The 26,573-nt window shown below is 43.2% G+C and overlaps 1 protein-coding gene across 29 annotated transcripts in view; it reads left to right on the forward strand.

The window, feature by feature from the left end:
* ASH1L (ASH1 like histone lysine methyltransferase) overlaps positions 1–26,573 on the forward strand; it is a 215,791-nt gene that overhangs the window by 184,211 nt on the left and 5,007 nt on the right. For all 29 annotated transcript variants that reach the window (XM_070077555.2, XM_070077550.1, XM_070077542.1 and 26 more), the window contains 14 exons: positions 4,879–4,987; positions 5,405–5,569; positions 5,736–5,830; positions 8,037–8,194; positions 10,207–10,359; positions 15,743–15,797; positions 15,880–16,012; positions 16,279–16,527; positions 17,682–17,768; positions 20,696–20,786; positions 21,560–21,698; positions 21,821–21,993; positions 23,124–23,290; positions 26,011–26,051. In XM_070077555.2, coding sequence (XP_069933656.1) covers positions 4,879–4,987; positions 5,405–5,569; positions 5,736–5,830; positions 8,037–8,194; positions 10,207–10,359; positions 15,743–15,797; positions 15,880–16,012; positions 16,279–16,527; positions 17,682–17,768; positions 20,696–20,786; positions 21,560–21,698; positions 21,821–21,993; positions 23,124–23,290; positions 26,011–26,051 — 1,815 coding nt within the window. The remainder of the gene's footprint in view (positions 1–4,878; positions 4,988–5,404; positions 5,570–5,735; positions 5,831–8,036; positions 8,195–10,206; positions 10,360–15,742; positions 15,798–15,879; positions 16,013–16,278; positions 16,528–17,681; positions 17,769–20,695; positions 20,787–21,559; positions 21,699–21,820; positions 21,994–23,123; positions 23,291–26,010; positions 26,052–26,573) is intronic.

The following is a 26,573-nucleotide window of genomic DNA, read 5'->3' on the forward strand; positions in this document are numbered from 1 at the left end:
TCCAACAAAACAGAAGGCATTGAAGGCAGCCAAAGGTCTACCTTTCCACAATGTCAGTCAGTCTGACCTGCAGGCTGTATAAGGCCTGTGAAATCACTTGGTCTGGCCCAGCCAAGGCGACCACAGGCAGGACTCAAAATTCAATAAATCTATAGCAGGCTGATTTTTAAGTTGATAATTTTGTGTGTATGGCATATAAATGATATAAATGCTCAAGTGGCCCTTGGCATAATAAAGGTTCCTCACCCCTTACATACACAAAGCAGTTCAAGAAGTTCCCCATCATACCAAATCCTCCAGGCAGAGGAAGCTCCTGTGTTTCTTCACTATCCTAACTACTAATTCTCAGAAAAATACTGTACTAAGGATAGCAGTAATTCCTAATATTTATTGAATGCTTACTATGGTTTAGGCACCATCCTGTACTGGCTCATTCAGCCAGTGTGTATTGTGTACTTACATGCCAGGTGGATTTGTCACAATGAGAAATAAAAGAAATAAAGTAGGAATTCCATCCTGTTAAGTAGGCTAGAATCTAGTTGAGATGGAAAACACATCTACAATGAAAAGACTATAAAGATTATGTGTAAACAACTTGGTGATTTGTAATTTTTTTAAGTTGAACAATTTTGGGTAATTTTTTTAAAGTCGTAAGTGAATATAGGAAAATACACAGATGTTAGATCTATGTTTCCATCAATTTTTACAAACATCTATACCCATGTAGCCCATATTCCTATGAAGATATAACACTTATTCATTTTCTTTCTGCCTCTTCACAGTCTCCCCACTCATTAAAGCAAACCAAAATCTGACTTGTATCATCACCTATTAGTTCTCCTGGTTCTAAACTTCGTGAATACACACTCTTGTGTTTCTGCTTCTTTCATTTAGCATAAAGTCTTTGCAATTCATCCCTGTTGTTGAATAGTCAGTGGTTTGTTACTTTTTAGTATTATTTTGTATGAATTGACCACATTTTGTTTATCTATTTTTGCTAAACAGCTTTGTATTTGAAAAGTTAGATGAACTATGAACAAATTCTTAGAAAAACACAATTTACTAAAAATGACACAAGAAGAAGTAGGAAGTCTGAATGGATAGTGTAGCAGGTAAAGCCGCCACCTGCAATGCTGTCATCCCATGTGGGTGTCGGTTCGAGTCCTGGCTGCTCCACTTCCAACCCATCTCCCTGCTGGTATGCCTGGGAAAGCAGTGGAAGATGGCCCATGTGTTTAGGCCCCTGCACCTACGTGGGAGACCTAAATGAAGCTCATGATCATTATGGCCAACAGATGGAGGATCTGTCTGTCTCTGTCCTCTCTCTGTAACTCTACCTTCCAAATAAATAAATAGTTTTTTAAAGAAATAGAAATAAAAGATTTGGTGTAAATTTCAGAAATCAATATATACAAAAAACAGTATGGAATTCCTAAAAAAATAAGACTACCATATGATCCAGAAATGACACTACTGTGTCTGTATCCAAAGGAAATGAAATCAGTCTGTTGAAGAGATGGCTGTACCCCTGTTTTTATTGCAGCACTAATCACAGTAGCTAAGGAATGGAACAACCTATATGCCCATCAACTGACATGCATGAAGAACCACGTGTCACACAATGGAATACTATTCAGCTGTAAGAAAAGCTGGACTGGAAGTCATTATGCTGAGTGAAATAAACCAGGCACCAAAGAGACAATACCACATAATCTTGTATGTGAAATCTAAAAAAGTTGATTTCAGGGCAGGTGTTTGGTACTTAACTCACCACCTGGGATGCCCATATGCCATGTAAGAGTCCCTGGTTTCAAGTCTCAGACCCACTTCCAAATCTAGTTTCCTGTTAATGTACTTGGGAGGCAGCAGAAGTTGGCCCAAGTACTGGGGATCTTGTCACTTGTATGAGAAACCTGGCTGGAGTTCCTGATTCCTGGCTTTGGTCTGGCATAGCTCTATCTGTTTCAGGTATTTAGGGAGTAAACCAGCAAATGAAAGATCTACCTGTCTCTATCACTTTGCCTTTCAAATAAATAAACTTCAAAAATTTGCTCTCACAGAAGTTGAGAATAGAATGATGATTATGAGAGGCTGTAAGGGCAAAGAAGGATAAGTAAAGTTTGATTAATGAGTAAGAGAAAGATATTCTGGTTATGGTAATTATACGCTGAATTTTTTACCTTTTTCTTTTTTTTTTCTTTTTTTTTTTTTTTTAGAGCAATAGAGAGAGGGAGAGGTCTTCCATCCACTGGTTCACTGCTCAGATGACCACAGTGATCCATAGATGATCCACAGATGACCTTAGCTGATCCAAAGCTAGGAGCCAGGAGCTTCTTCCAGGTCCCCCACATGGGTACAGGGGCCCAAGCACTTGGGCCTCCTCCACTGCTTCCCCAGGCACACTAGCAGGGAGCTGGATTGGAAGTAGAACAGCCAGGACTTGAACCATATGGGATGACAGAGCTGCAGCCAGGGCTTTAACCTGCAGTGCCACAGTGCTGGCCCCTGAGTATTTTTTTAAAACATAAACTAGAGGAAAAGATTCTGTTTTTACCATACAGTAATGATAAATGTTGAAGAGATAGATGTTTTCATCCTGATTGGATCATTACACTATGTTATATGTATATCAAAATAATGTTGGGGTTGGCCTTTGGCACAGGAGTTAAGCCAGTTGAGACCCCCTGTATTCCATATCAGAGTGCTTGGGTTTGATTTCCAAATTGACTTCCAAAACCTGCAAATGCACACCTTGGGATGCAACAAGTAATCGCTCAAGTACTTGGGTCTCTGCCACCAATGTGGGAGACCCAGATTGATTACAGGCTCCTCCCTTTGGCCTGGCCTAACGCTTGCTGTTTCAGGCATTTAGGAGTGAATCATCGGCTAGAAGATCCCTGTCTGTCTTTGTGTGCCTTTCAAATAAATAAAAAATAAGTAAGAGATATTTTTAAAATAATAATGCATGGTACATCATAAATACATACAATTTTTATGTGTCAGCTACAAAAATATATTTAAAGAAATGAATGTTGGGACAGGGGCCATTTGGACTAGTGATGAAGATCCTGCATCCCATATCAGAGTCCTTGGTTTAATACCCAGCTCCAACACCTGACCCCAGCTTCTTGCTAATGCAGACCCTAGGAGGCAATGGTAATGTCTGAAGTAATTGGGTTCCTGCCACTAATGTTGGAGACCTGGATTGAGTTCCTGACTTCTGGCAACAGCCATTGCAGGCATTTGGATAATGAACAAACAAATGAAATCAATCAATCTCTGTCTCTCTCTCTCAGAGTCTCAAACAAATAAATGAAAATTTAAGAGATAACATAAGGGACCAGCACTGTGGTGTAACAGGTAAAGTGGCCACCTGCAGCACCAGCATCCCATATGGTTGCCAGTTAGAGTGCTGGCTTCTCCTGGCTTCTCCACTTCCAATCCCATTCTCCGCTGATACACCAGGGGAAGCAGTAGAAAATGGCCCCCAAGTCCTTGGGCCCCTGCATCCACATGGAAAACCTAGGTGAAGCTTCTGGCTCCTGGTTTTGGTCTGGCCCAGCCCCAGTCATTTAGGGAGTAAACTAATGGATGGAAGATTGATCTCTCTCTGCCTCTCCTCTGTAATTCTTTCAAATAAATAAATCTTTTTAAAATAAATAAATAAAAAGATAATATAAAGTGAATAAAAATCTTAAGTACTTAATATAATTAGGTATTTTGGGAAATGGGAAAACTATTTCATACTTTTTTTTAAAAGATGTATTTATTTGAAAGATTTACACAGAGAGACAGCGAGAGGAGAGAGAGGCAGAGAGAGAGAGGTCTTCCATCTGATGGTTCACTCCCCAATTGGCCACAATGACCAGAGCTGCGCCGCTCTGAAGCCAGGAGCCAGGAGCTTCCGCCTGGTCTCTCACACAGGTGCAGGGGCCTAAGGTCTTGGGCCATCTTCTACTACTTTCCCAGGCCATAGCAGAGAGCTGGATCTAAAGTGGAACAGCTGGTACTAAAACCGGGGCCCATATGGGATGCCAGCTCTTCAGTCTTCAGGCCAGGGTGTTAACCTGCTGTGCCACAGCACCGGCCTGGTACATTTTTTTTCTTTAAGGAACTAGAATTTTTTTTTTTTTTTTTTTTTTTTTTAAGATTTATTTACTGGGGCCAGCACTGTGGCGTAGTGGGTAAAGCCGCCGCCTGCAGTACCAGGCTCCTGGCTTCAGATCAGTGCAGCTCCAACCGTTGCAGGCAATTGGGGAACAAACTAACAGATGGAAGACTTCTTTCTCTCTCTCTCTCTCTCTCTCTGCCTCTCTTTTTCTCTCTGTGTAACTCTGCCGTCCAAATAAATAAATTGATCTTTAAAAAAAAAAAAAAAGGCAGATGGAAGACCTTCCTCTCTGTCTCTTCCTCTCACTGTCTAACTCTACCTCTCAAATAAATAAATAAAATCTTTAAAAAAAAAAAAAACTTCCTAAATTCTGAGGGGAAAAATAATATGAACAGAAGATATTCGCAAAGTTGATAGGGTGGTGTCCAAGCTAGTTTTAATATGTTCCTCATTGGTAGCAAGTCAGACAGAGAAGCTGTGGAGTTGGACAACCTGGATATTGTTTCCCTGGATTTAAAAACTGTTTGATCGGCCAGGAAACTCTTGCAGTAATGCCAACTTACATTCATACAAACCCAGCAACAGAATGATCTTAATCAAAATAAAGGAGAAATAACAAATGCAGAAAATGTATTTCTTAGAAATAATTCAATAGTATTGTTGAGTAAATGGGTACAGATGGAAAGGCACGTTTGAAATCAGGGATTGTACCAGTTTTTCTATTAGCATCAGTAATCCCACCCGTGAACGACATTCTTTCTTGCTAGGTCTGTTAATGGAGTATACCGGATTGGACTGTATGCTCTTAAAGACATGCCAGCTGGTACTGAACTCACTTATGATTACAACTTCCATTCCTTCAATGTTGAAAAACAGGTAAGAATAGTGAATATAGAGAGGTTGAATGCTGTCACTTATAATGCCATGAAATGTGAGCCTTCAATAATTATTAACTTGGAGCCAACCAGAAATACCTAGAAGATAGTTTTTCACTTTACCTACCTGGGATACATAGAGCTCAGTTACTGTTTTAGAACTCTAAAGAAAGAAATTGCCCTACCATTTTTAGTCTACAGTCCTTAACATTTTTGATGAAGAGATTTTTCTGAAGTTTAATCTTTCTATTTTAGTGGAAGCCCATTTCTATTTATTATACTCTCAATCAGTTATTTACCTTCATCCATAGATTCTTTAGTTTTTATATTTAACCTAGGATATCCAAACGCTCAGGCATCCTCCTTGAGCTTGTCCATGAGACTGCAGACTAAAGAAATTATTCTTTTTCCTTAAAAGCAACTTTGTAAATGTGGCTTTGAGAAATGTCGCGGAATCATCGGAGGCAAGAGTCAACGCATGAATGGACTCGCCAGCGGCAAAAGTAACCAGCCTATAACCACACATAAAAAGTCTGGACGGTCGAAAGAGAAGAGAAAGTCTAAGCACAAGCTGAAGAAAAGGGTGAATAATTATCTCATGGCTTTCTTTGAAAGCTGCTCATGAAGTCAGAGGCAATTACTGGGATAAGGGAATTACCAACAGGTGGCATCTTGATGGTTTTAGTATTCTTGGAAGTGCCTTCTGATCCATCTTTTTATTTCTATGGTCTTATCCATCTGTTTTTCAGAAAGGTCATTTCTCTGAGGAAACCAATGAAAACATCAACACTCCAACAAGATTGACCCCCCAATTACAGATGAAGCCAATGTCCAATCGAGAGAGGTAAAAAAGATTTTCATACCTGAGTTCTTTTTACATTATGTGATTTGCTTGTCAATTTAAAAAATTATTAGGGCAGGCATTTAGCTTAGCAGTTACAGTACTAGTTAGGATGCCCATGTCCCACATCGTAGTACCTGGGTTTGATACCCAGCTCTGGCTCCTGACTACTGCTTCCTGCAAAGCAGTGGTAATGGCTCAAGTAATTTCATTGCTGCCACCCATGTAGGAGACCTTGATTGAGTCAGTGGCTCCTAGCTGCAGCTCAGCTTAGCCTTACCCATTAGGGGCATTTGGGGAATGAACCAGCAGGTAGAAATGCACTTGCCTACTCCCTCTCTGTCACTGTGCCTCTCAAATAAATAGTATTTAAAAGTTTATTTACTTAAAAAGACAAGTAACAGAGAAAGGTCTTCCATTCTTTGGTTCACTCTCCAAATGCCTGCAATAGCCAGGCACAAGCCAGTCCAAAGCCAGGCACCAGGAATTCCATCCATGTCTCGAACAGAGGTCACAGAAACAAGTGCTTGGGTCATCATCTGCTGTCTCCCAGGTGCATTAGCAGGAATCTGGATCAGAAGTGGAGGCAGAGCTTCTTCACAGGCACTCTGATATGGAATGTGGGTATCCAAGCGGTGACTTAACCCACTATACCACAGTGCCTGTCCCTTTTGCTTAATTATTTCAAAGAAAGAATTAGTGGGTCCAGCATGGTGGTGTAGATGGTGTAAGATGCCACCTACAACACCTGCATCCTATATGAGTGCCAGTTTGAGTCCCAGCTATTCCACTTCCAATCCAGTGCCTGGGAAAGCAGTGGGAGATGACCAAGGTACTTGGACCCCTGCCACTATATCTCTCTGCCACCAACAGTTGAGACCTGGATGGAGTTCCAGGCTCTTGGCTTCAGCCTGGTCCAACCCAGGACTTTGCAGCTATTTGGGAGTAAACTAGTGGATAGCAGATCCTCTCTCTGTAATCTGCCTTTTTTTTTTTTTTTTTTTTTTTTTTTGACAGGCAGAGTGGACAGTTAGAGAGAGAGAGACAGAGAGAAAGGTCTTCCTTTGCCCCTTTGCCGTTGGTTCACCCTCCAGTGGCCGCCGTGGCCGGCGCACTGCGGCCGGCGCATCGCGCTGATCCGAAGCCAGGAGCCAGGTGCTTTTCCTGGTCTCCCATGGGGTGCAGGGCCCAAGCACTTGGGCCATCCTCCACTGCACTCCCTGGCCACAGCAGAGAGCTGGCCTGGAAGAGGGGCAACCGGGACAGAATCTGGCGCCCCGACCGGGACTAGAACCCAGTGTGCCGGCGCCACAAGGAGGAGGATTAGCCTATTGAGCCGCGGCGCCAGCCTGTAATCTACCTTTGAGATAAATAAATCCTTTTTAAATTTTTTTTTAATTAGTGTGTATTTCTGTATAGCAATTTTGATGTTTATTGGAACGTTTTGGCTTTTGAATCCTTACTTAATTTCCTGTTAATCCTTTGTATTAAAATTGTAATTTTAAATTAACTTAAAAAAACTGTTCAGAGGCCAATCTCTTTCAGATAAATAAATAAAAATATTTTATAAATTTTATTTATTTATTTATTTATTTGAAAAGCAGAATTACAGAGAAAGAGAGAGACAGATCTTCTGTCTGTTTGTTTACTCCCCAAACAGCAGCAGTGGCCAGGGCTGGGCTAGCTGAAACCAGAAAACTGGAACTCCATCTAGGTCTCTCCCATGGGTGGTAGGGGCCAAAGCACCTGGACCATCTTCTGCCACCTTCTCAGGCACATTAGCAGAGAGCTGCATTGGAAGTAGAACAGCCAGAATTCCAACTGCCCTGGCTTATACAACTAATGTGATTTTTTTTTCTTTAAAGATTTGTTTACTTATTTTTAAGGTCAGAGAGAGATACCTTTCATCCACTGGTTCACTCTCCAGATGGCTGCAAAGACCAGGGTGGCCCAAGCTGAAGCCAGGAGCTAGGGGCTCTGTTCAGGTTGCCCACATAGGGAGCAGGGGCCCAAACACCTAGGCCATCTTCCACCGTTCTTCCCAGGCCATTAGCAGGGAGCTGTATCAGAAGTGGAATAGGCAGGACAGGAACTGGTGCCCCTCTGGGATGCTAGCATCACAGGTAGCAGCTTTACCCACTTTGCAACAATTCTGGCGCCACAACTTGAGTTTATTGATTAATAAAAGAATTTTATTCCTTCTTTGCAGGAACTTTGTATTGAAGCATCATGTGTTCTTGGTCCGAAACTGGGAGAAAATTCGTCAGAAACAGGAGGAAGTAAAGCACACCAGTGATAATATTCACTCTGCATCATTATATACCCGCTGGAATGGCATCTGTCGAGATGATGGGAATATCAAGTCTGGTAGGGCATGGGAGATATTCCTGTTCTGTAAGATCATCCTAAAAGTGATTATGTTAGTCACGTTCTATCTATTTAAAGATTCCTTTCAGTCCAGTCCAAAAAAGTTAGCATGCATATCTACTTGTTAAAGCATTAGTCAGTAATAACGTATCCTTCCCAGCTCTGTAACTTCTCTATCTCTACCCTTCAAAATAGGAAGAAACCACCTTCCACCATCCTCCCTGACATCACCTACATTCTGAGATAGTCACTAGGCATGAGATGATAGTGAACCATCTGTATTCCTACCTGAAAAATAACTTGCAGATGGAGTAAATAGTGATGCCAGATGTACTGTGGGGAGAAAAATGTCATTACTATCAATTCAGAAGACTTTCCCACCTTGTAGGTAGTCAGCAGTAGACACATATACCATCAGATTCCCTTGATCTAACCTCAGGAGTGACTGATGTAACAGCATTCCTGAGTTAAGGTATTACCAGAATAGACTGAAAGCAGAGGAACTGGCATGTCTAAGCATTCTTTCTAATGGAAAATAAACTATGGAAATGATTGTGCTCTTCTTATATTCTTTTCTTCTCAAAAAGTAGAAACATTTTTGTATGATGTATGAGAGAATATGCTGAGTGATAACTAAAAAAATTCAAATCTTTGCCCAAAGTCATACCTCCTTTCAGCGACTTAACTGGCATGAATCCTTTGAACTCATATCCCAACAGTTCAGATTTTCTGGTATTACCAGTAAGCATTTACTGAGCGCTTATTTGAGAGTACTTCATAAAGGTCATGGGAAAATGGAATTAAAATGTTTACTTTGGTACAAAAAATTTTTTGAAGGGCCAGTGTTGTGGAGTAGCAGATTAAGCTGCTACCTGCAATACTGGCATCTCATATGAGTGCTGGTTTGAGCCCCAGTTGCTCCACTTCCAATCCAGCTTCCTGCTAATGCACCTAGAAAACCAGCAGAAGATGGCCCAAGTGCTTTTGCCCCTGCGCTCACGTGGGATACTTGAATGAAGCTCCTAGCTCCAGCCTGGTCTAGCCACAGCTGTTGCATCCATTTGGGGAGTGAACCAAAGGATGAAGGTTGATTGCTCTTTCTCGATCTCTCTTTCTTTTTCTCCCCTCTCTGCCTTTCAAATAATTAATTCTTTTTTAAAAAGTTTTGAAATCCATGCAGTTTTTTCATACTGTGCAATTTTCCCATTAACTTTTTGAAAACCCCTGTTGCATGGATTACAAAATTTTTTATCAAAATAAATTTATGTATTGGCATCCCTGATGGGCGCCAGTTGAGTCCTGGCTGTTCCACATCTGATCCAGCTCCCTGTTAATGCATCTGTGATAGCAGTAGAAGATGACTCAAGTAGTTGGGCCCCTGCACTCATGTGACAGACCCAGATGAAGCTGCTGTCTCCTGGCTTCACCCTGGCCCAGCCCCGGCCGTTGCTGCCAACTGGGGACTGAACCAGCTGATGGAAGACCTTTCTCTGTGTCTCTCCTCTCTCTGTCTGTAACTCTGCCTTTCAAATAAATAAATAAATCCTTAAAATAAATGTATCTTTTAATACCATTTTTCACAAACTTTTTTAAGTACCATTGTAAGTTAGGCACTGAGCTAAAATTCATTAAAAGCATTTTTGTTTAATTTAATCTTCTCATGAGGGAAATACCATTACTGTTTTACATTTGAGAAGATGAGAGAGAAAGAGAGAAGTTAAAACACTGAACTGAGAATTCAAATGTAGGCATACTTTTTTTGAAAATCAGATTTGAAACTACTACATTATGTAGCACTTGACCTTATGCTGAGGTCTCTCATGGAGTGTTTATCTCTCTGATAAACTCCAGTGTTTCCTAATTTCTGTTTAAGGGGAAAGAAAGAACTCTGTGCTCACCAATACACTTAATCATTCAAGGGAAACAGAGCAAATGACAGCAATCAGTTGAGGAAAAGAAAACTACATAGAACGCCTCATTTCTTGAAATTAATTTTCACTTTGTCTTTCCAGATGTTTTCATGACCCAGTTCTCTGCCCTGCAGACAGCTCGGTCTGTTCGAACAAGACGGTTGGCAGCTGCAGAAGAAAACATTGAAGTGGCTCGGGCAGCCCGCCTGGCCCAGATCTTCAAAGAGATCTGTGATGGTATCATCTCTTATAAAGGTGACCATATCCACTCCAAATTCATTCTTGCTTTTTTTTTTTTTTAAGATTTATTTATTTGAAAGTCTGAATTACACAGAGGGAGAAGGAAAGGCAGAGAGGGAGAGAGAGAGAGAGGTCTTCCATCTGCTGGTTCACTCCCCCAAATGGCTGCAACGGTCAGAGCTAGGCCAATCCAGTGCCAGGAGCCAGGAGCTTCTTCCTGGTCTCCCACACGGATGCAGGGACCCAATGACTTGGACCATCTTCTACTGCAGAGAACTGGGTCAGAAGTGGAGCAACTGGGACACGAACTGGCACCCCTATGGGATGCCAGCCCTACAGGCGGTGGCTATACCTGCTATGCTACAGAGCAGGCCCCCCCCCTTTTTTTTTAAGATTGATTTTGTATACTTGAAAGGCAGAGGCAAGGAGAAGACACAGAGATCTTCATCCACTGGTTCACTCCTCAAAAGGCTGCAATAGCCAGGACTGGGCCAAGAGGAAGTTAGGAGCCTAGAACCCCAGCTGGGTCTCCCATGCAGGTAGCAGGGGCCCGATCACTGGCACTGTCCTCTGCTGCTTTCCCTGGTGCCCATACAAAGTTGCTGGCATCACAGGCAGCGGCTTAACCTGCTTTGCCACAAAACAGCCCATCTTCTTACCTTCATCTGAGACATTTAAGACCAAGAATAAGTGACATTGCAGGGTTAGGGAGTGTAGAATTATAGGACCAATTATAGTCTTTAAGGATGACTGTTCTTACATGTTAGTTTTGTGTTTATGATAATTTTATTTTATCATAGTGATTTTTTTTTATTTTATCATAGTGATTTAAATGTATTTTGAAATCTTGCTTTTAAGCTGTAGGATAGCTAGTCCTGTCTGCATCTATTGGATGCAGATCTCTGGCTTGGATATAATTTCCCTGAAGGAGTAATTAGCAAATTAAGAAAAAAAATTATAAATATATTTTATCAGTGGATGCTAGCCAATTTTTTATTTTCAGATGTGTATCTTTGAGAATCTAACTAAAGCTATGGACCCTTTCCCAAGAAAAATGTACATACAAAATTTCCTATATGTTGTAGGGTTCAAAAGCCTTAAAAACATCTACACAAGGGACAGCATTGTGATGTAGTAGGTAAATCTGATGCCTATGAAACCGGCATTCCAAACAAGCTGCCGAGTCAAGTTCCAGCTGCTTCACTCCCAATCCAGCTCCTGGCTAATGTGCCTGGGAAAGCAGCAGAAGGCGGCTCAAGTGCTTGGGCCCTTGCACCCATATGGGAATCGTGGAAGAAACTGCTGGCTCCTGACTTCAGTCCAGCCCAGCCCTAGCCATTGTGACTGGAGAGTGAACCAGCAGTTAGAAGATCTCTCTCTGTCTCTCCTTCTCTCTGTAACTCTTTCAAACAAATAAAAAATAAATCTAAATATTAAATAACTAAGTTTAATGATTTAAATTCCCTTTAAAAATCTACCTTAAGGGGAAAATGGGGAAAGGGCTTTAGTGCAGTGAGACACGTGGGACACCTGCATCCTATTTTTTAGTACCAGGGATGGCTCAAGTGCTTGAGTCCCTGCTATCCACATGGGAGACCTGGATTGTGTTTCTGGTTCCCAGCTAAATGCCTTCAGTGCTTCAGCCATTGTGGGCATTTAAGGAGTGAGCCTGCTTATAGGAGCACTCTGTCACCTTTCTCTTACTCCTTTGTCTCTGCCTGTCAGATAAGTAAATAAAGGATATAAACTTTCAAGAAAATTAACATTTACTGTAAAAGTTTTTATGTAAACACCTTTACCCTGCTCCTTTCCCCTTCTAAGACACATGTTTGGGATGTATAATGGGGATAGTAGTGGGAAAAGAGATTATAATTTTGATAGTTTTGTATTCTCAGTGACTTTCTCTGACAGTGAAATTTGGGAATGTTTAAAGTGAGAAGTTTTGGGGCCAGCATTGTAGTGCAGCAGGTTAAGCCACTGCCTGCAACACCAGCATCCCATATGAGCATCAGTTTAGTCTTGGCTGCTTCTCTTCAGATCCATTTCCTTGCTAGTGCACCTGGGAAAGCAACAGAAAGTAGCCCAAGTACTTGGGCCTCTTGCCACCTGTATGGAAGACCCATAGGGAGTTCCAGGCTCCTGGCTTTAGCCTGACCCAATGCTAGCCATTGTACCCGTTTGTGGAGTAAACAGCAAATGGAAGATAGGACTCTCTGTCTCTTCCTCTCTAACTCTGCCTTTCAAATAAATACATGAATCTTTAAAGAATTTAAATAAAGTAGGAGGTTTTGGAGCAGGCATTGTGGCACAGCAAGTTAAGTTGCCACTTGGGATTTGGGACGCCTGCATCCCTTATTCAAGTATCTGGTTGAAGTGTCAGCTACTCTGTGTTTCCAATCCAGGTTCCTGCTAATGCATACCCTGGAAAGTAGCAGATGATGGCTCAAGTACTTAGGTCCTGGCCACCCACATGGGAGACCCAAATAGCATCTGGCCCAGCCCTGGCTATTGGCAAACATTTGAGAAATGAACTAGCAAACGCAAGAGCTGTGTGTGTGTCTGTTTCTTTCTGCCTTTCAAATAAGTAAATAAACATTAAAAAATAAAATGGGAGATTTTGACAAATATTTGATTTATTTTTAAGATTTATTTGGAAAGCAGTGACACAGAAAGAGAGAATCTTCCACCCACTGGTTCATTCCCTAAATGACTGTAGCAACTAGTCTAGGCTGAAGCCAGGAGCCAGGAACTCTATCTAGGTGTCCTATGTGGGTGGCAGGAACTCTAGTACTTGAGCCATAATCTGCTGCTTCTCAGGCACACTAGCAGGGAACTGGATTGGAAGCAGAATAGCCAGGACTCAAAGCAACACTCTATTACAGGATGACAGCCCTTACTGTACTGTACCACAGCATCCGCCACTGAAGCTTTCTGTTGTTAGTTTGGCCATCACCTTTGGCTTATCTCTCTTACTTTCCTTAAATTCTTAGGAATTTGATTCTTTTTCTTTTCCCTGACTACAATATATATTACAGTGTGTGGTTGTTTTGTTTTGTTTTGTTTTGTGGTTTTTTTTTTTTTTTTTTTTTTTTTTTTTGCAGTCTTTTTAGCTTAAAAATATACAGAAGAATGCAGGGACCAAACTGCCATATGGCATAATGTAGTTTGGTTTTTTAATAAATATTTTTATTCATTTATTAATTTGAGTGGTAGAGTTACAGAGAGAGAGGTCTTCCATTTGCTGGTTCACTCCCCAAATGGCTGCAATGGCTAGAGCTGCGCCAATCTGAAGACAGGAGCTTTTTTTTTTTTTTTTTTTAAGATTTATTTATTTATCTGTTTGAAAGGCAGAGTTATAGAGAGGCAGAGCAGAGAAAGAGAGGTCTTCCATCTGCTGGTTCACTCCCCAAATGGCCGCAACAGCTGGAGCTGCGCGGATCTGAAGCCAGGAGCCAGGAGTTTTCTCTAGGTCCCCCAAACAGGGGCCCAAGAACTTGGGCCATTTTCTCCTGTCTTCCCAGGCCATAGCAGAGAGCTGGATCAGAAGTGGAGCAGCCAGGACTTGAACTGGCACCCATGTGGGATGCCAGCACTGCAGGCAGAAGCTTTACCCACTATGCCACAGCTCCGGCCCCACCAGGGGCTTCTTCCAGGTCTCCCATGTGAGTGCAGGGGCCTGAGCACTTGAACCATCTTCCACTGCTTTCCCAGGTCATATCCAGAGGAGTAGCCAGGACACAAACTGGCGCCTATTTGTGATGCTGATGCCAAAGGCAGAGGCTTAATCACAATGCCAGCCCTTAAAAAAGATTATTTATTGATTTGGAAGGTAGAGTTACAGAGAGACAGAGCAGTCTTCCATCCACTGGTTTACTTCCCAGTTGGCCACATGGCCAGGGCTGTGCCAGGCTGAAGCCAGGAGCCAGGAACTTTTTCCCAATCTCCCACATGGGTGCAGGGGCCCAGGGATTTGGGCCATCTCCTGTTACTTTTCCCAGACACATTAGCAGGTAGCTGGATCGGAAGTGGAGCAGCCGGGACTCCAATCAGTGCTCATATGGGATGCTATCACTGCAGGTGGCAGCTTAATCCACTGTGCCACAGCACCAATCTCAAATTGCTTTTATGATACAGAATACTTACTATAGGAAAGTGAATTCCAGAAAATATAGCACTAAAGTATTCATTATCTGCAATTTTAATTAATTCACACCAGTAGAATAATATTAATTATGTAGTTAACAAGAACTAGAAAACCTTTTTTTAAGATTTATTTTTTTATTTGGAAGGCAGAATGACAGAGAATGAGATCTTTCTTCCATCTGTTGTTTCACTCCTCACATGCCTGCAGTAGCGTAGGCCTGGACAGGGCCAAAGCCAGGAGCCTGGGACTCCATCTGGGTCTCCCACATGTGTGGCAGGGACCCAAGTATAGGAACCATCATTTGCTGCCTTCTCAGGTGCAGTATGAGGAAGCCTGGTTGGAAGTGGTGATGTAAACAGGACTTGAACCAACACTCCAGCTGGCACTATAATAGGAGCTGTGGGTGAGCAGTGGCTTAATTGCCTTGCTAGCCAGAACATCCATCCCTAGAAAACATTTTTTAGATGAGATGATCTTTTTTGCTACAGTAAGATTTATTGAGGGGCCAACACTGTGGTGTAGAGGGTAAAACTGCTGCTGCCTCTGATGCTGGCATTTCATATGGGTGCCAGTTCAAGACCTGGCTGCTCCACTTCCAATGTTGCTCCCTGTTAATGGCCTGGAAAAGCAGCGGAAGATGGCCTAAGTCCCTGGGCCCCTGCACCCATGTAAGAGACCCAGAGGAAGCTCCTGGTTCCTGGCTTCAGCCTGGCCCAGCCCCGGCTGTTGCAGCCATTTGGGGACTGAACCAGCGGATGGAAGATCTCTCTGTGTCTCTCCTTCTGTATCTGTAACTCTGCCTTTCAAATAAATAAATAAATCTTTTTAAAAAATAAAAATAAATGATTTATTGAGCAGGAATTTTCCCTGTACAGCCTGGCTGCCTCAGTAAGTTCCTGTCTCATTTTTCATAGAAAGTTTTCCTCATTACCCAAATGTTGAGGCTGTTGTATCCTTAATGTCCTAGGCAATCTTGAGCGTATCCTGTGCTCCCAGCTTTTCCCCCACAATTCTGGCAAAGTGGGTTTTTCACTTTGGCCTCAACAGAACTTGAACTTTTTTTCAAGATTGATTGATTGATTGATTGATTTGAAAGGCAGAGTTACAGAGTGTCAGAGAGAACAGGCTTTACCTGCTATGCCACAGCACCAGCCCGCATTTTTAATTTGGGGGAGAATCTTGCTCTTTCAGCCAGTTGATGCTGCCTCCCATGCACATTAGTGTCTTTCTGCTAACCCTTGCATTCCTTTGTAGATTCTTCCCGACAAGCCCTGGCAGCTCCACTTTTGAACCTCCCCCCAAAGAAAAAGTAAGTTCACATTTGCAGGAGTCATCTGAGTTTTAGAAAAGTACTGAGTGTACTGGATTAATCCTCTGGCTTTTTATTTCAGGAATGCTGATTATTATGAGAAGATCTCTGATCCTCTAGATCTCATCACCATAGAAAAGCAGATCCTTACTGGCTATTATAAAACAGTAGAAGCGTTTGATGCTGACATGCTCAAGGTCTTTCGGAATGCTGAGGTATTTTTCACTGACTTCAAACACAGATTTAAGAAGTTTGTTGTGAAGAGAACCTTCTAGAAGTTTAAGATTTTTGCCCTCCTACCAACTTTCCTATTCTAATTGAGAAAGACGGTTATTTCTATTGCATACCCTTGAGGTGTGTATTACAGTGTACTAAATACTGCAGAACCCTGAAAATGGTAAAGATCATGTTACCTTTTCAAATAAAATTTTAAGTTAAATTGAGAAGACTAAAAAGGATTTCTTTCTTTTGCTTTCTTCAGAAGTACTACGGGCGTAAATCCCCAATTGGGAGAGACGTTTGCCGCCTACGAAAGGCCTATTACAATGCCCGGCACGAGGCATCAGCCCAAATTGATGAGATTGTGGGAGAGACAGCAAGTGAAGCAGACAGCAGTGAAACCTCAGTCTCGGAGAAGGAGAATGGGCATGAGAAGGACGATGACGTGATCCGCTGTATCTGTGGCCTCTACAAGGATGAGGGCCTCATGATCCAGTGTGACAAGTGCATGGTGAGGGGCTGAGATGAGGCAGGAGCCTGGGCATGATGAGCTAGCAATCATATTCAAAGCAGCTTGACTTGACCGGCTTTCTCTGAAATGTAACCTAATCTTGGTTTCTGTTGTCCCTCACTGTTTGCTCTATTGTCTTTTGCTTTATCTCTCTTTCATTTACTCTTTGCTTCTTTTTCTACCTCACATTCCTTGTTTGTTTGTTTTTTAAGATTTATTTATTTATTTGTTTGAAAAGTAGAGTTGCAGAGAGAGAAATCTTCCATCTGCTGATTCACTCCCCAGATGGCTGAAACAGCCAGAGCTAGGCTGATCCAAAGCCAGGAGCTTCTTCTGGGTCTTCTACATGGGTGCAGGGGCCCAGGGACCCAGGCCATCTTCTACTGCTTTCCCAGGCCATAACAGAGAGCTGAAACAGAAGTGGGGCAGCCAAGACTCGAACTGGCGCCCATATGGGATTCCAGCACTGCAGGCAGCAGCTTTACCTGCTACACCACAGCACCGGCCCTACCTCCCATTCTTTCTGCCCATTTTCTGTTGTACCCTTCTCACATAATCTGTATTTTGGAAATTGATAGTATTTAGGATAGTGTTTTCCCTTGGAAAACATTAGCAATAGTACTCACTGTATTGCATGAATACATACGGGTGCAATTAATAAACACACAAAGGGTTTCTTAGGAAGTAGTCAAGGTCTGAGCTTGAGCCCTAGAGTCCTCATTTAATACATGTGAACTCACAACCTTATGTGTAAAGTGGGTCTTTGAATCACACTTAGGATTGTTGAGAGAATAGAATTAAACAAGAATAAGTGAAAACATGTAATTATAAGGTCATTCACAGTAGCCATATCATACGTGCATTTTACTTAGCAAGTTTATAGAGTTTGGTAGTCTATTAATTTGTCTTCATCACCTGCCCTTTTTTGGCCCGCATATATATTATGAATCAGTTAACATTATTTTATTTAGACATAATTAGCTTTTTTCCTCTTATTTGGCCATTTATCTCTAATTCTCACTCACCACCTATTCCTTAGTTCCTATTTTACTTTATCCTATCCTATTAATACATTTTTTATTCTTAGCCTCCAGGACTTCTCCCAATAATTCTAAATCCCCCTCACCTTCCTCCAACTGCACCATCTTCTCTAGGTGTGGCAGCACTGTGACTGTATGGGAGTGAACTCAGATGTGGAACATTACCTTTGTGAGCAGTGTGACCCAAGGCCAGTGGACAGGGTAAGCTGCCTCCTCACATAGCACGTGGTATCCTTTCTGCCCTGCTGCTGCCTGCAGGATTTCCTCTGATAAGTTAGTCACCTTTCTTCAACTTCACAGTGAGGATAATAATTCTGCCCTTCCTTTTCTCAGGACTGAGCAAAGGGAAAACAAAGTATTCAGAAATCTGTGGAAGGAGTAGTACTCTATAAAACAAGAGGTTTTTTGTGTTTTTTTTTGTTTGTTTGTTTTTAAGATTTATTTATTTAAAAGGGAGAGTTGCAGAGTGAAGAGGGGAAACAGAAAGGTCTTCCTGGGGCTGGCCTTGTGGTACAGCAGTTTAAGCTGCAGCTGACATGCCAGAATCCAGTGTAGTCCAATCTGAGTCATGGCTGCTCCACTTCGAGTCCAGCTCTCTGCTCATGTGCCTGGAAAAGCAGCAGAAGAGAGCCCCATGTATTTGGGCCCTGCCACCTATGTGGGAGACCTGAATGGAGTTTCAGGCTCCTGGCTTTGGCCTGGCCCAACCTTAGCCATTGTGATCATTTGGAGAGAGATCCAGCAAATGGAAGATCTCTTTCCTTCTCTCTCTATAACTGTCTTTCAAATAAATAAATTTTTTAAAAATCTTTTTTTAAAAAATACCAAAAAAAAAATTTCCATCTGCTGATTCACTCCCCGAATGGCTGCAATGGCAGGGGCTGGGCCTTGGCTAAAGCCAAGAGCCCAGAACTCCATCTGGATCTCCCACGTGGATGTCAGGGACCCAAATATTTGGGCCATCTTCCTTTGTTTTCCAGGCACATTTGCAGGGAGCTGGATCAGCAGCCAAGCAGCTGGGACTCAAACCAGTATATGAGATGCTGGCATTGCAGGCAGCAGTTTAACCTACTATGCCACAGCACTTGTCCCAAAACTAAGGTTTTTATAAATGGTATCAACTCTTTGTAAAAGGAGCAGATTCTCAAGTCCAGGACTTGGTACTCTTAAGTGTCATTTATGTTGGGCAGTGTTTCAGTGGAAAGAACACTGGCCTCAGAGTCAGCAAATGTTAGTCCTAGGCCCAATTTTTTTCTTTGTAGATTTATTTATTTTATTTGAAAGGCAGAGTTACAGAGAGAGAAGGAGAGACAGATCTTTCATCTGCTGGTTCACTCCTCAAATGGCCACAAAGGCCAAAGCTGGGCCGGTCTGAAGCTAGGAGCCAGGAACCTCTTCTTTGTCTCCCATGTGGGTGCAGGGGCCCAAGCTCTTGGACCGTCTTCCACTGCTTTTCCCAGATTCATTACCAAGGAGCTGTATGGGAAGTGGAGGAGCTGGGACTCAAACTGGCACCCATATGGGATTCTGGCATTGCAGGAAATGGTTTAACCCACTTTGCCACAGTGCTGGCCCCCCAGGCCAACTTTATAGCAGAGAAGATGAGTGATTTGCCAGAGTTATTTTTTTGGTAAAGATCTATTTAATTAAGCCGGCACCGTGGCTCACTAGGCTAATCCTCCGCCTAGCGGCGCCGGCACACTGGGTTCTAGTCCCGGTCGGGGCGCCGGATTCTGTCCCGGTTGCCCCTCTTCCAGGCCAGCTCTCTGCTGTGGCCAGGGAGTGCAGTGGAGGATGGCCCAGGTGCTTGGGCCCTGCACCCCATGGGAGACCAGGAAAAGCACCTGGATCCTGGCTCCTGCCATCGGATCAGTGCGGTGCGCCGGCCGCGGCGGCCATTGGAGGGTGAACCAACGGCAAAGGAAGACCTTTCTCTCTATCTCTCTCTCTCTCACTGTCCACTCTGCCTGTCAAAAAAAAAAAAAAAGATCTATTTAATTATTTGAAAGTCAGAGTTACACAGAGGGAGGAGAGGCAGAGAGAGGGAGAAAGAGAGAGGTCGTCCATCCGCTGGTTCACTCCCCAATTGACCACAATGGCTGGAGCTGCACTGATCTGAAGCCAGGAGCCAGGAGCCTTCTCCAGGTCTTCCCACAGGGTTGCAGGGGCCCAAGGACTTGGGCCACCTTCCACTGCTTTCCCAGGCCATAGCAGAGAGCTGGATTGGAAGTGGAACAGCCGGGACTTGAATCAGCACTCATATGGGATGCCGGCACTGCAGGTGGTGGCTTTACCCTCTACGCCACAGCGCCAGCCCCGCCAAAGTTATTAAGTGAATTCCTGTTATGGCTCTGCCACATGTGATCTTAGGCTAGTATAAAAGAGGGGAGTGAGACAGCATTTCTTAACAACAGTGCTATTGTCATTTTTAGGAAGATAGTTATTTGTCATGAAGAATGCCTTTTGTAATGTCTGGTGCCCCTGGACGCTATACCAAGTAGCATCCCCCAATTATTGTAATATTCAAAGCCCCTTCATACATATTTAGGTGCCTCTTAGATGGCACGGAACAACCACACGATTAGTGCTTCATAAAGTACTGTGGTACTCTGTCAATTTTTAAGTTTTATTATTATTATTATTATTATTATTATTATTAGGCAGAGTTAGAGAGACAGAGAGAAAAGCCTTCCTTCCTTCACCCCCTAAATGGCTGCTACGGCCGGCGCACTGCGCTGATCCAAAGCCAGGAGCCAGGTGCTTTTCCTGGTCTCCCACTCAGGTCCAGGCACCCAAGCACTTGGTCCATCCTCTTCTGCCTTCCCAGGCCACAGCAGAGAGCTGGACTGGAAAAGGAGCAACCGGAACTAGAACCCGGAGCCCATATGGGATGCCGGCGCCGCAGGCGGAGGATTAACCAAGTGAGCCATGGCGCCGGCCACTTTTTCAAGTTTAACAACTCTGGTTGCTTTCATCTTTTTCATATATGTGGTATATTGAAATGGCTAATAGTAAGTCTTAAGTGGTTGAAAATTCTAGATTTTAGTTCTTTTCCTCTCTTGCATGGAGACAAGTAGGCTGGATGTAGTCATTCCAGTTCTCATCCACTGGCTTTCTCCACTTACCAGGAGGTGCCCATGATCCCTCGGCCCCACTATGCTCAACCAGGCTGTGTCTACTTCATATGTTTGCTCCGAGATGACTTGCTGCTTCGCCAAGGTGTGTATACAGGCACTAACCCAACTTATCAAAACTGACCTTTCTAAATAGTAAGAAATACCTTTTGTTTGCAAAATAGCCATTGTCTCCTTATGGCCTTTAATAGCAATAGGTTTGTTGGGATTTTTGTTGTTGTTGTTATTGTTTAATTTTTATTTATTTATTTGAGAGGCAGGATTTAAAGACAGAGGAAGAAATAGAGATAGATCTTCCTTCCACTGGTTCACTCCCCAAATGGCTGCAATGGCTGAAGCTGGGCCGATCCAAAGCTAGGAGCCAAGAGCTTCTTCTTGGTCTCCCACGTGGGAGTGGGGGCCCAAGCACTTGGGCTTTCCTCCACTGTTTTCCCAGGCCAGTAGCAGAGAGCTGGATCAGAAGTGGACTCCAAATGGCACCCCTATGGCATCTGGCACTGCAGGTGGAGGCTTAACCTACTACACCACAGCACCAGCCCCAGCAATAAGTTTTTAAATCCTTTAGTCCCTGTGCTTATGTGTATCATCTCTCCACCAAATAATGCTACTTTGGAGAGGTTTATAAAGCTAGTGTTAAGACTGAGAAAGACATACAGGAAACCCAAGAGATAGAAGATCTCCCTCGTGTCTTTCTCATAATCTAGAATTGAAATGCTCACCATTAGACTGTTGGTTTTAGCCTTTTGTGTTTATCCTTAGATTATAAGTTCTTTCTGTGAAGACTCTGAGTCAGGTAAATGGATGCAACCAGAATTCATGCAGGGATAATTTTAATTTTCTCCTTTGGTGCTTTCCTAGGTGACTGTGTGTATCTGATGAGGGATAGTCGGCGCACCCCAGATGGCCACCCAGTTCGTCAGTCCTATAGGCTGTTATCTCACATTAACCGAGATAAACTTGACATCTTCCGCATTGAGAAGCTTTGGAAGAATGAGAAGTATGTGCTGAGATTCTGTTTGTTCCAGCTCTGCCCTACCAGAAGAGCTGAATACTCACTAGGATCTTATTAACAACTAAACCTCTCCCGTCTTATTTTTCCTTTTTTTTTTTTTTTTTAAGAGATGAGCGATTTGCCTTTGGTCACCATTATTTCCGTCCCCATGAAACCCACCATTCTCCATCCCGTCGGTTCTACCACAATGAACTGTTTCGTGTGCCACTTTATGAGATCATTCCCTTGGAGGCCGTTGTGGGGACCTGCTGTGTGTTGGACCTTTATACATATTGTAAAGGTAAGTGATCTGGGATAGCTGAGAGCTGACCTCAGTGTCTCCTGTTCATTCATCTACAATCGCCCACCCTATTCCTGTTGTCTCCATGTAATGAAAGATTCTCCCAGGCTAGCTATGAAATTTCAGAAGCTATAATGCCTTTTTTTCCTTCTTTTATCTAGTACTTAATAAATGATAACTCCCATTGCAGAAAATTTGTTTCCAATACTGTGTACTAATTTCAAATCCCAGCTCTACCACATGGTACCTATGTGTTCTTCGGCAAATTCTTAAGTATCACTTTTTCTACTGAAAATAAAGATTAGTATTTAAAGATGTTTGTCATGATTAAATATAATAACCTATAAAAACACTTGGTTTATGGTTCTCATTGAAAGCTTAATACAAGAGCCAGCGTTTCGGTATAGCTGGTTATCCTGACATCTGCAACACTGGCATCCCATGTAAGCACTGGTTCAAGTAACTGCTGCTCCACTTCTGATCCAGCTCCTTGCTAATATGCCTGGGAAAGCAGCAGAAGGTGGCCCAAGTACCTGGGCCTCTGCACCCATGTGGGAGACCCAAATGGAGTTTAGGCTCCTGGATTTGGCCTGGCCCAGCACCAGTTGTTAACAGCCATTTGGGTTGGGGGGGGGGGGGTGTTGAATCAACAGATGGAAATATCTGTCTCTCTCTCTAAGTCTTGCCTTCCAGATAAAGAAATCAATCTTGAAAAAAAATTTAAAAAAATAAAGCCTGATATATATTCACTGTCTTTTTTAGCAAAGTTCTGTCACCTAGCTCTTTATCTCCATATCATAGCAAAGTAGTCTACAAGAATATATATATAATCTGTTTTTCCAATCAAAATATTCACTCAAAAATCCCTGCAGCACTAGTTTCTAGTTTCTTTCCATCCTATAACATAGTAATCTCTGCTCATATTCCCTTTCCCCTCTTTGGATACTAGTGTCTGGAAACTTCCTTTCCTTTTAGAACCACCAGATTCTTGGTTGTTCATCCTCTGCAGATGGCTGCAGTGTTTCTCTCTTAATGGTCTAGCTACTTCCCCAGCGGTATGTGGTAGTTGCTGGGCAGCCTGGGAGTGGAGGGGTGAGGAAAAGACTCTTTAACAGTGTTTGGATTCTTAGGGAGACCCAAAGGAGTGAAGGAGCAAGATGTCTACATCTGTGATTATCGGCTTGACAAGTCAGCACACCTTTTCTACAAGATCCACCGGAACCGCTATCCTGTCTGCACCAAACCGTATGCCTTTGATCACTTCCCCAAGAAGCTTACTCCCAAAAGAGATTTCTCAGTAAGTCTCCCTTTTTCCTTAACAGTACAAGTCATGACAGTCTGTTCCCAACATGGAGTTTACAGCCAAGTGGCTCTCTCCTTCATCCTGTTTCCCGTTTCTCTGAGTTGTTTGAACAGCCTAAATAGCATCTTCTCACACATGTCTGGGGAAATGGCTCACACTATGATAAGGTTTTCCTTTCTTCATTCATTCACTGCTGTTAATTTTTGCTGTTGAGCCCAACATCTCTAAGTTTTCGTGTTGTTTTGCGTACTTGTAATTCTAAGCAAGTAGAAAGAATGAAAAGCACCTGGGAAAATCTGTGGTAAAAATAACTTAGTGATTTTTATTTTTATGCCTGGATTAAAAAAAATTTTTTTTATCATCTCACTGTACAATAAATAAGCATAGGTAGTGACTTTATTTTCAGCCTCTTTCCCATGTATTTTTTTCTTTCAAATTGTTGAGAATCGGGCTGGCGCTGTGGCGCAGTAGGATAATTCTCTGCCTGTGGCACCAGCATCCCATATGAGCACCAGTTCTAGTCCTGGCTGCTCCTCTTCCAGTCCGGATCTCTGCTATGGCCTGGGAAAGCAGCAGAAGATGGCCCAAGAGCTTGGGCCCCTGCACCCACATGGGAGACCTGGAAGAAGCACCTGGCTCCTGGCTTCGGATCGGCGCAGCTCCGACCGTTGCAGCCACTTGGGAGTGAACTAGCAGATGGAAGACCTGTCTCTCTGTCTCTCCCTCTCACTGTCTGTAACTCTACCTCTCAAATAAATAAATAAAATCTTTAGGAAAAAAATTGTTGAGAACATACGAGTTATTTTGCAGTATTCTTCTTTCCAGAAAGACAATTATAAATGAAGCTGGCATTTGGCTCAGCAGATGAGAAGCTATAGGGACATTTGCACCCTATATCAGAGTGTCTGGGTTTGAATCCCAGCCTTTCTTCCCTTTCCAGTTTCCAGCTAATGCACACACCGGGAGGCAGGAGATGGGGAGCCAATTATGGATCCCTGCCACCATGTGAGAGACCCAGATTGAGTTCCAGACTCCTGGCTTTGGCTTGGTCCAGCCCTGGCTATTGCAGGCATTTGAGAAATGAATCAGCAAATGGAAGATATCTTTTTATCTACCTCTCTCTCTCTCTTTCAACCTTTAAAATAAAAGTAAATAAATACGTTTTAAAAAATAAAGATTTTGCTTATCTATTTATCTGTTGGCTATAAAGAAATCCTAGTTGAATTCCTTATCCCTGAGTCTCTCTTTTATTTATTTATTTTTTTTATTATTATTTTTTTTTGACAGGCAGAGTGGACAGTGAGAGAGAGAGACAGAGAGAAAGGTCTTCCTGTGCCGTTGGTTCACCCTCCAATGGCCGCCGCAGCCGGCGCGCTGCAACCTGTGCGCTGCGCTGAACGAAGGCAGGAGCCAGGTGCTTCTCCTGGTCTCCCATGGGGTGCAGGGCCCAAGCACTTGGGCCATCCTCCACTGCACCTCCGGGCCACAGCAGAGAGCTGGCCTGGAAGAGGGGCAACCGGGACAGAATCCGGCGCCCCGACCGGGACTAGAACCCAGTGTGCTGGCGCCGCAAGGAGGAGGATTAGCCTAGTGAGCCGCGGCGCCGGCCCCTGAGTCTCTCTTAATGGGCCTGTTCAAAATTCATAGCTGTCGTGAAATAATCTAACAAGGGTCCAACTGTGGCTCAGTAAATTAAGCTGCCGCTTATGATGCCAGCATCCCATATTGGAATTCCAATTCCAGTCACAGCTGCCCTGCTTCTGATCCAGCTTCCTGCTGGCATACCTGGGAAATCAGAGGATGGTCCAAATATTTGGGGCCCTGATGCCCACATGGGAGACATGGATGGAGTTCCTGGCTTTGGCCTGACCCTATCTCAGCTGTTGCGGCCTTTTGGAGAGTGAACCAGCACATGGAAGATAATCCCTCTCTCCTTCCTTCCCCTGTCACTTTGCTTTTCAAATAAATAAATCCTTTTAAAAAGAGAGGGGTTGACTCTGTGGCACAGCGGGTTAAAGCCGCTGCCTGCAGTACCAGCATTCCATATGGGCACCGGTTTGATTCCCAGCTGCTCCTCTTCCAATCCAGCTCTCTGCTATGGCCTGGGAAAGCAGTAGAAGATGGCCCAACTCCTTTGGGCTCCTGGCTTCAGATCAGCTTAGCTCTGGCCATTGCGGCCATTTGGGAGTGAACCAGTAGAATGGAAGACCTCACTCTCTCTCTCTGGCTCTACCTCTCTGTGTTAACTCCTGTCTTTCAAGTAAATAAATCTTAAAAAGAGTGGTAGAGAGAGAAATAATCTATTTCTAACAAGAAAGCAAACTTGTAGGTTGCTGTTTTTCTGTTATTGTTTGCATTTTTCCAGTCTTTTCTCTACCCGCCATCAGTTCTCTTCCTCTCATCTAGACTTCTTTGTTCTTGCTTGCTCAATCAACAATCCACTGATTAGCTTTGAAATTCCAGCCATAACTATTTAAAAAGTGGAATGGGGCAGAAAAAAATATGACTTTGTCTCTTCTGTTATTTTAGGATTAAAAATGCTAAAAACCATTATGGCCTACAGATTGACAGAAGTAGTGAACTTCTGCCTTATGATAAAGTTACCCAACTTCTAAGTGCTTTAGCCCTGCTTCCCTCATCCTGAGTGCTCCTAAACCAGATAATCTTTTGCTAACTTCCACAGTATGCTTACGTCTCCTTTTTCTTCTCTGCAGCCTCATTATGTCCCGGACAACTACAAGAGGAACGGAGGTCGGTGAGTCCCATGGAGATTTGAAGATCCTAAGGGATTGACTTGGATGGAGCAAGAGAACAAGCAACTACCCATTCGGCTCCATCTCTAGGATTGGCTATTCTCTGCAGAATATCCCAGTGTACTGTCAACACTGATATGGAAAAACTAGATTTCAATGGATGTGGTCCCCAGTGGGGTCTTAGTTGGGGCAGGGGAGGGATTTGTAGAGTCAAGGTAGAGGAGGAGGAGGTTTGGAATAGAACTCCAGACAAACTCAAAAAAGTCTCTTGTAGACGTCTGTAATCTTTCCCATTACCTCAAGGTGTATCAGTTCTTCATGCCTCTGTTAAAAAACAAATATATGGGGCAGGCTTTTACCCTCGCTATTGAAGTCTAGCACCCATATCAGAGTATCTGGGTTCAGTGCTTGGCTCTCGCTCCTCACTCTAGCTTCTTGCTAGTGCAGACCTTGGGAGACCTAGATTGAATTCCCAGCTCATGGCTTCAGCCTAACTGTGGACATCGAGTGTGCAGACTAGAAGA

This window comes from Oryctolagus cuniculus, chromosome 7 (genome assembly GCF_051225735.1).
Source record: "Oryctolagus cuniculus isolate XC-2025 breed Fujian yellow rabbit chromosome 7, ASM5122573v1, whole genome shotgun sequence".
In the NCBI taxonomy this organism is placed as follows: Eukaryota; Metazoa; Chordata; class Mammalia; order Lagomorpha; family Leporidae; genus Oryctolagus; species Oryctolagus cuniculus.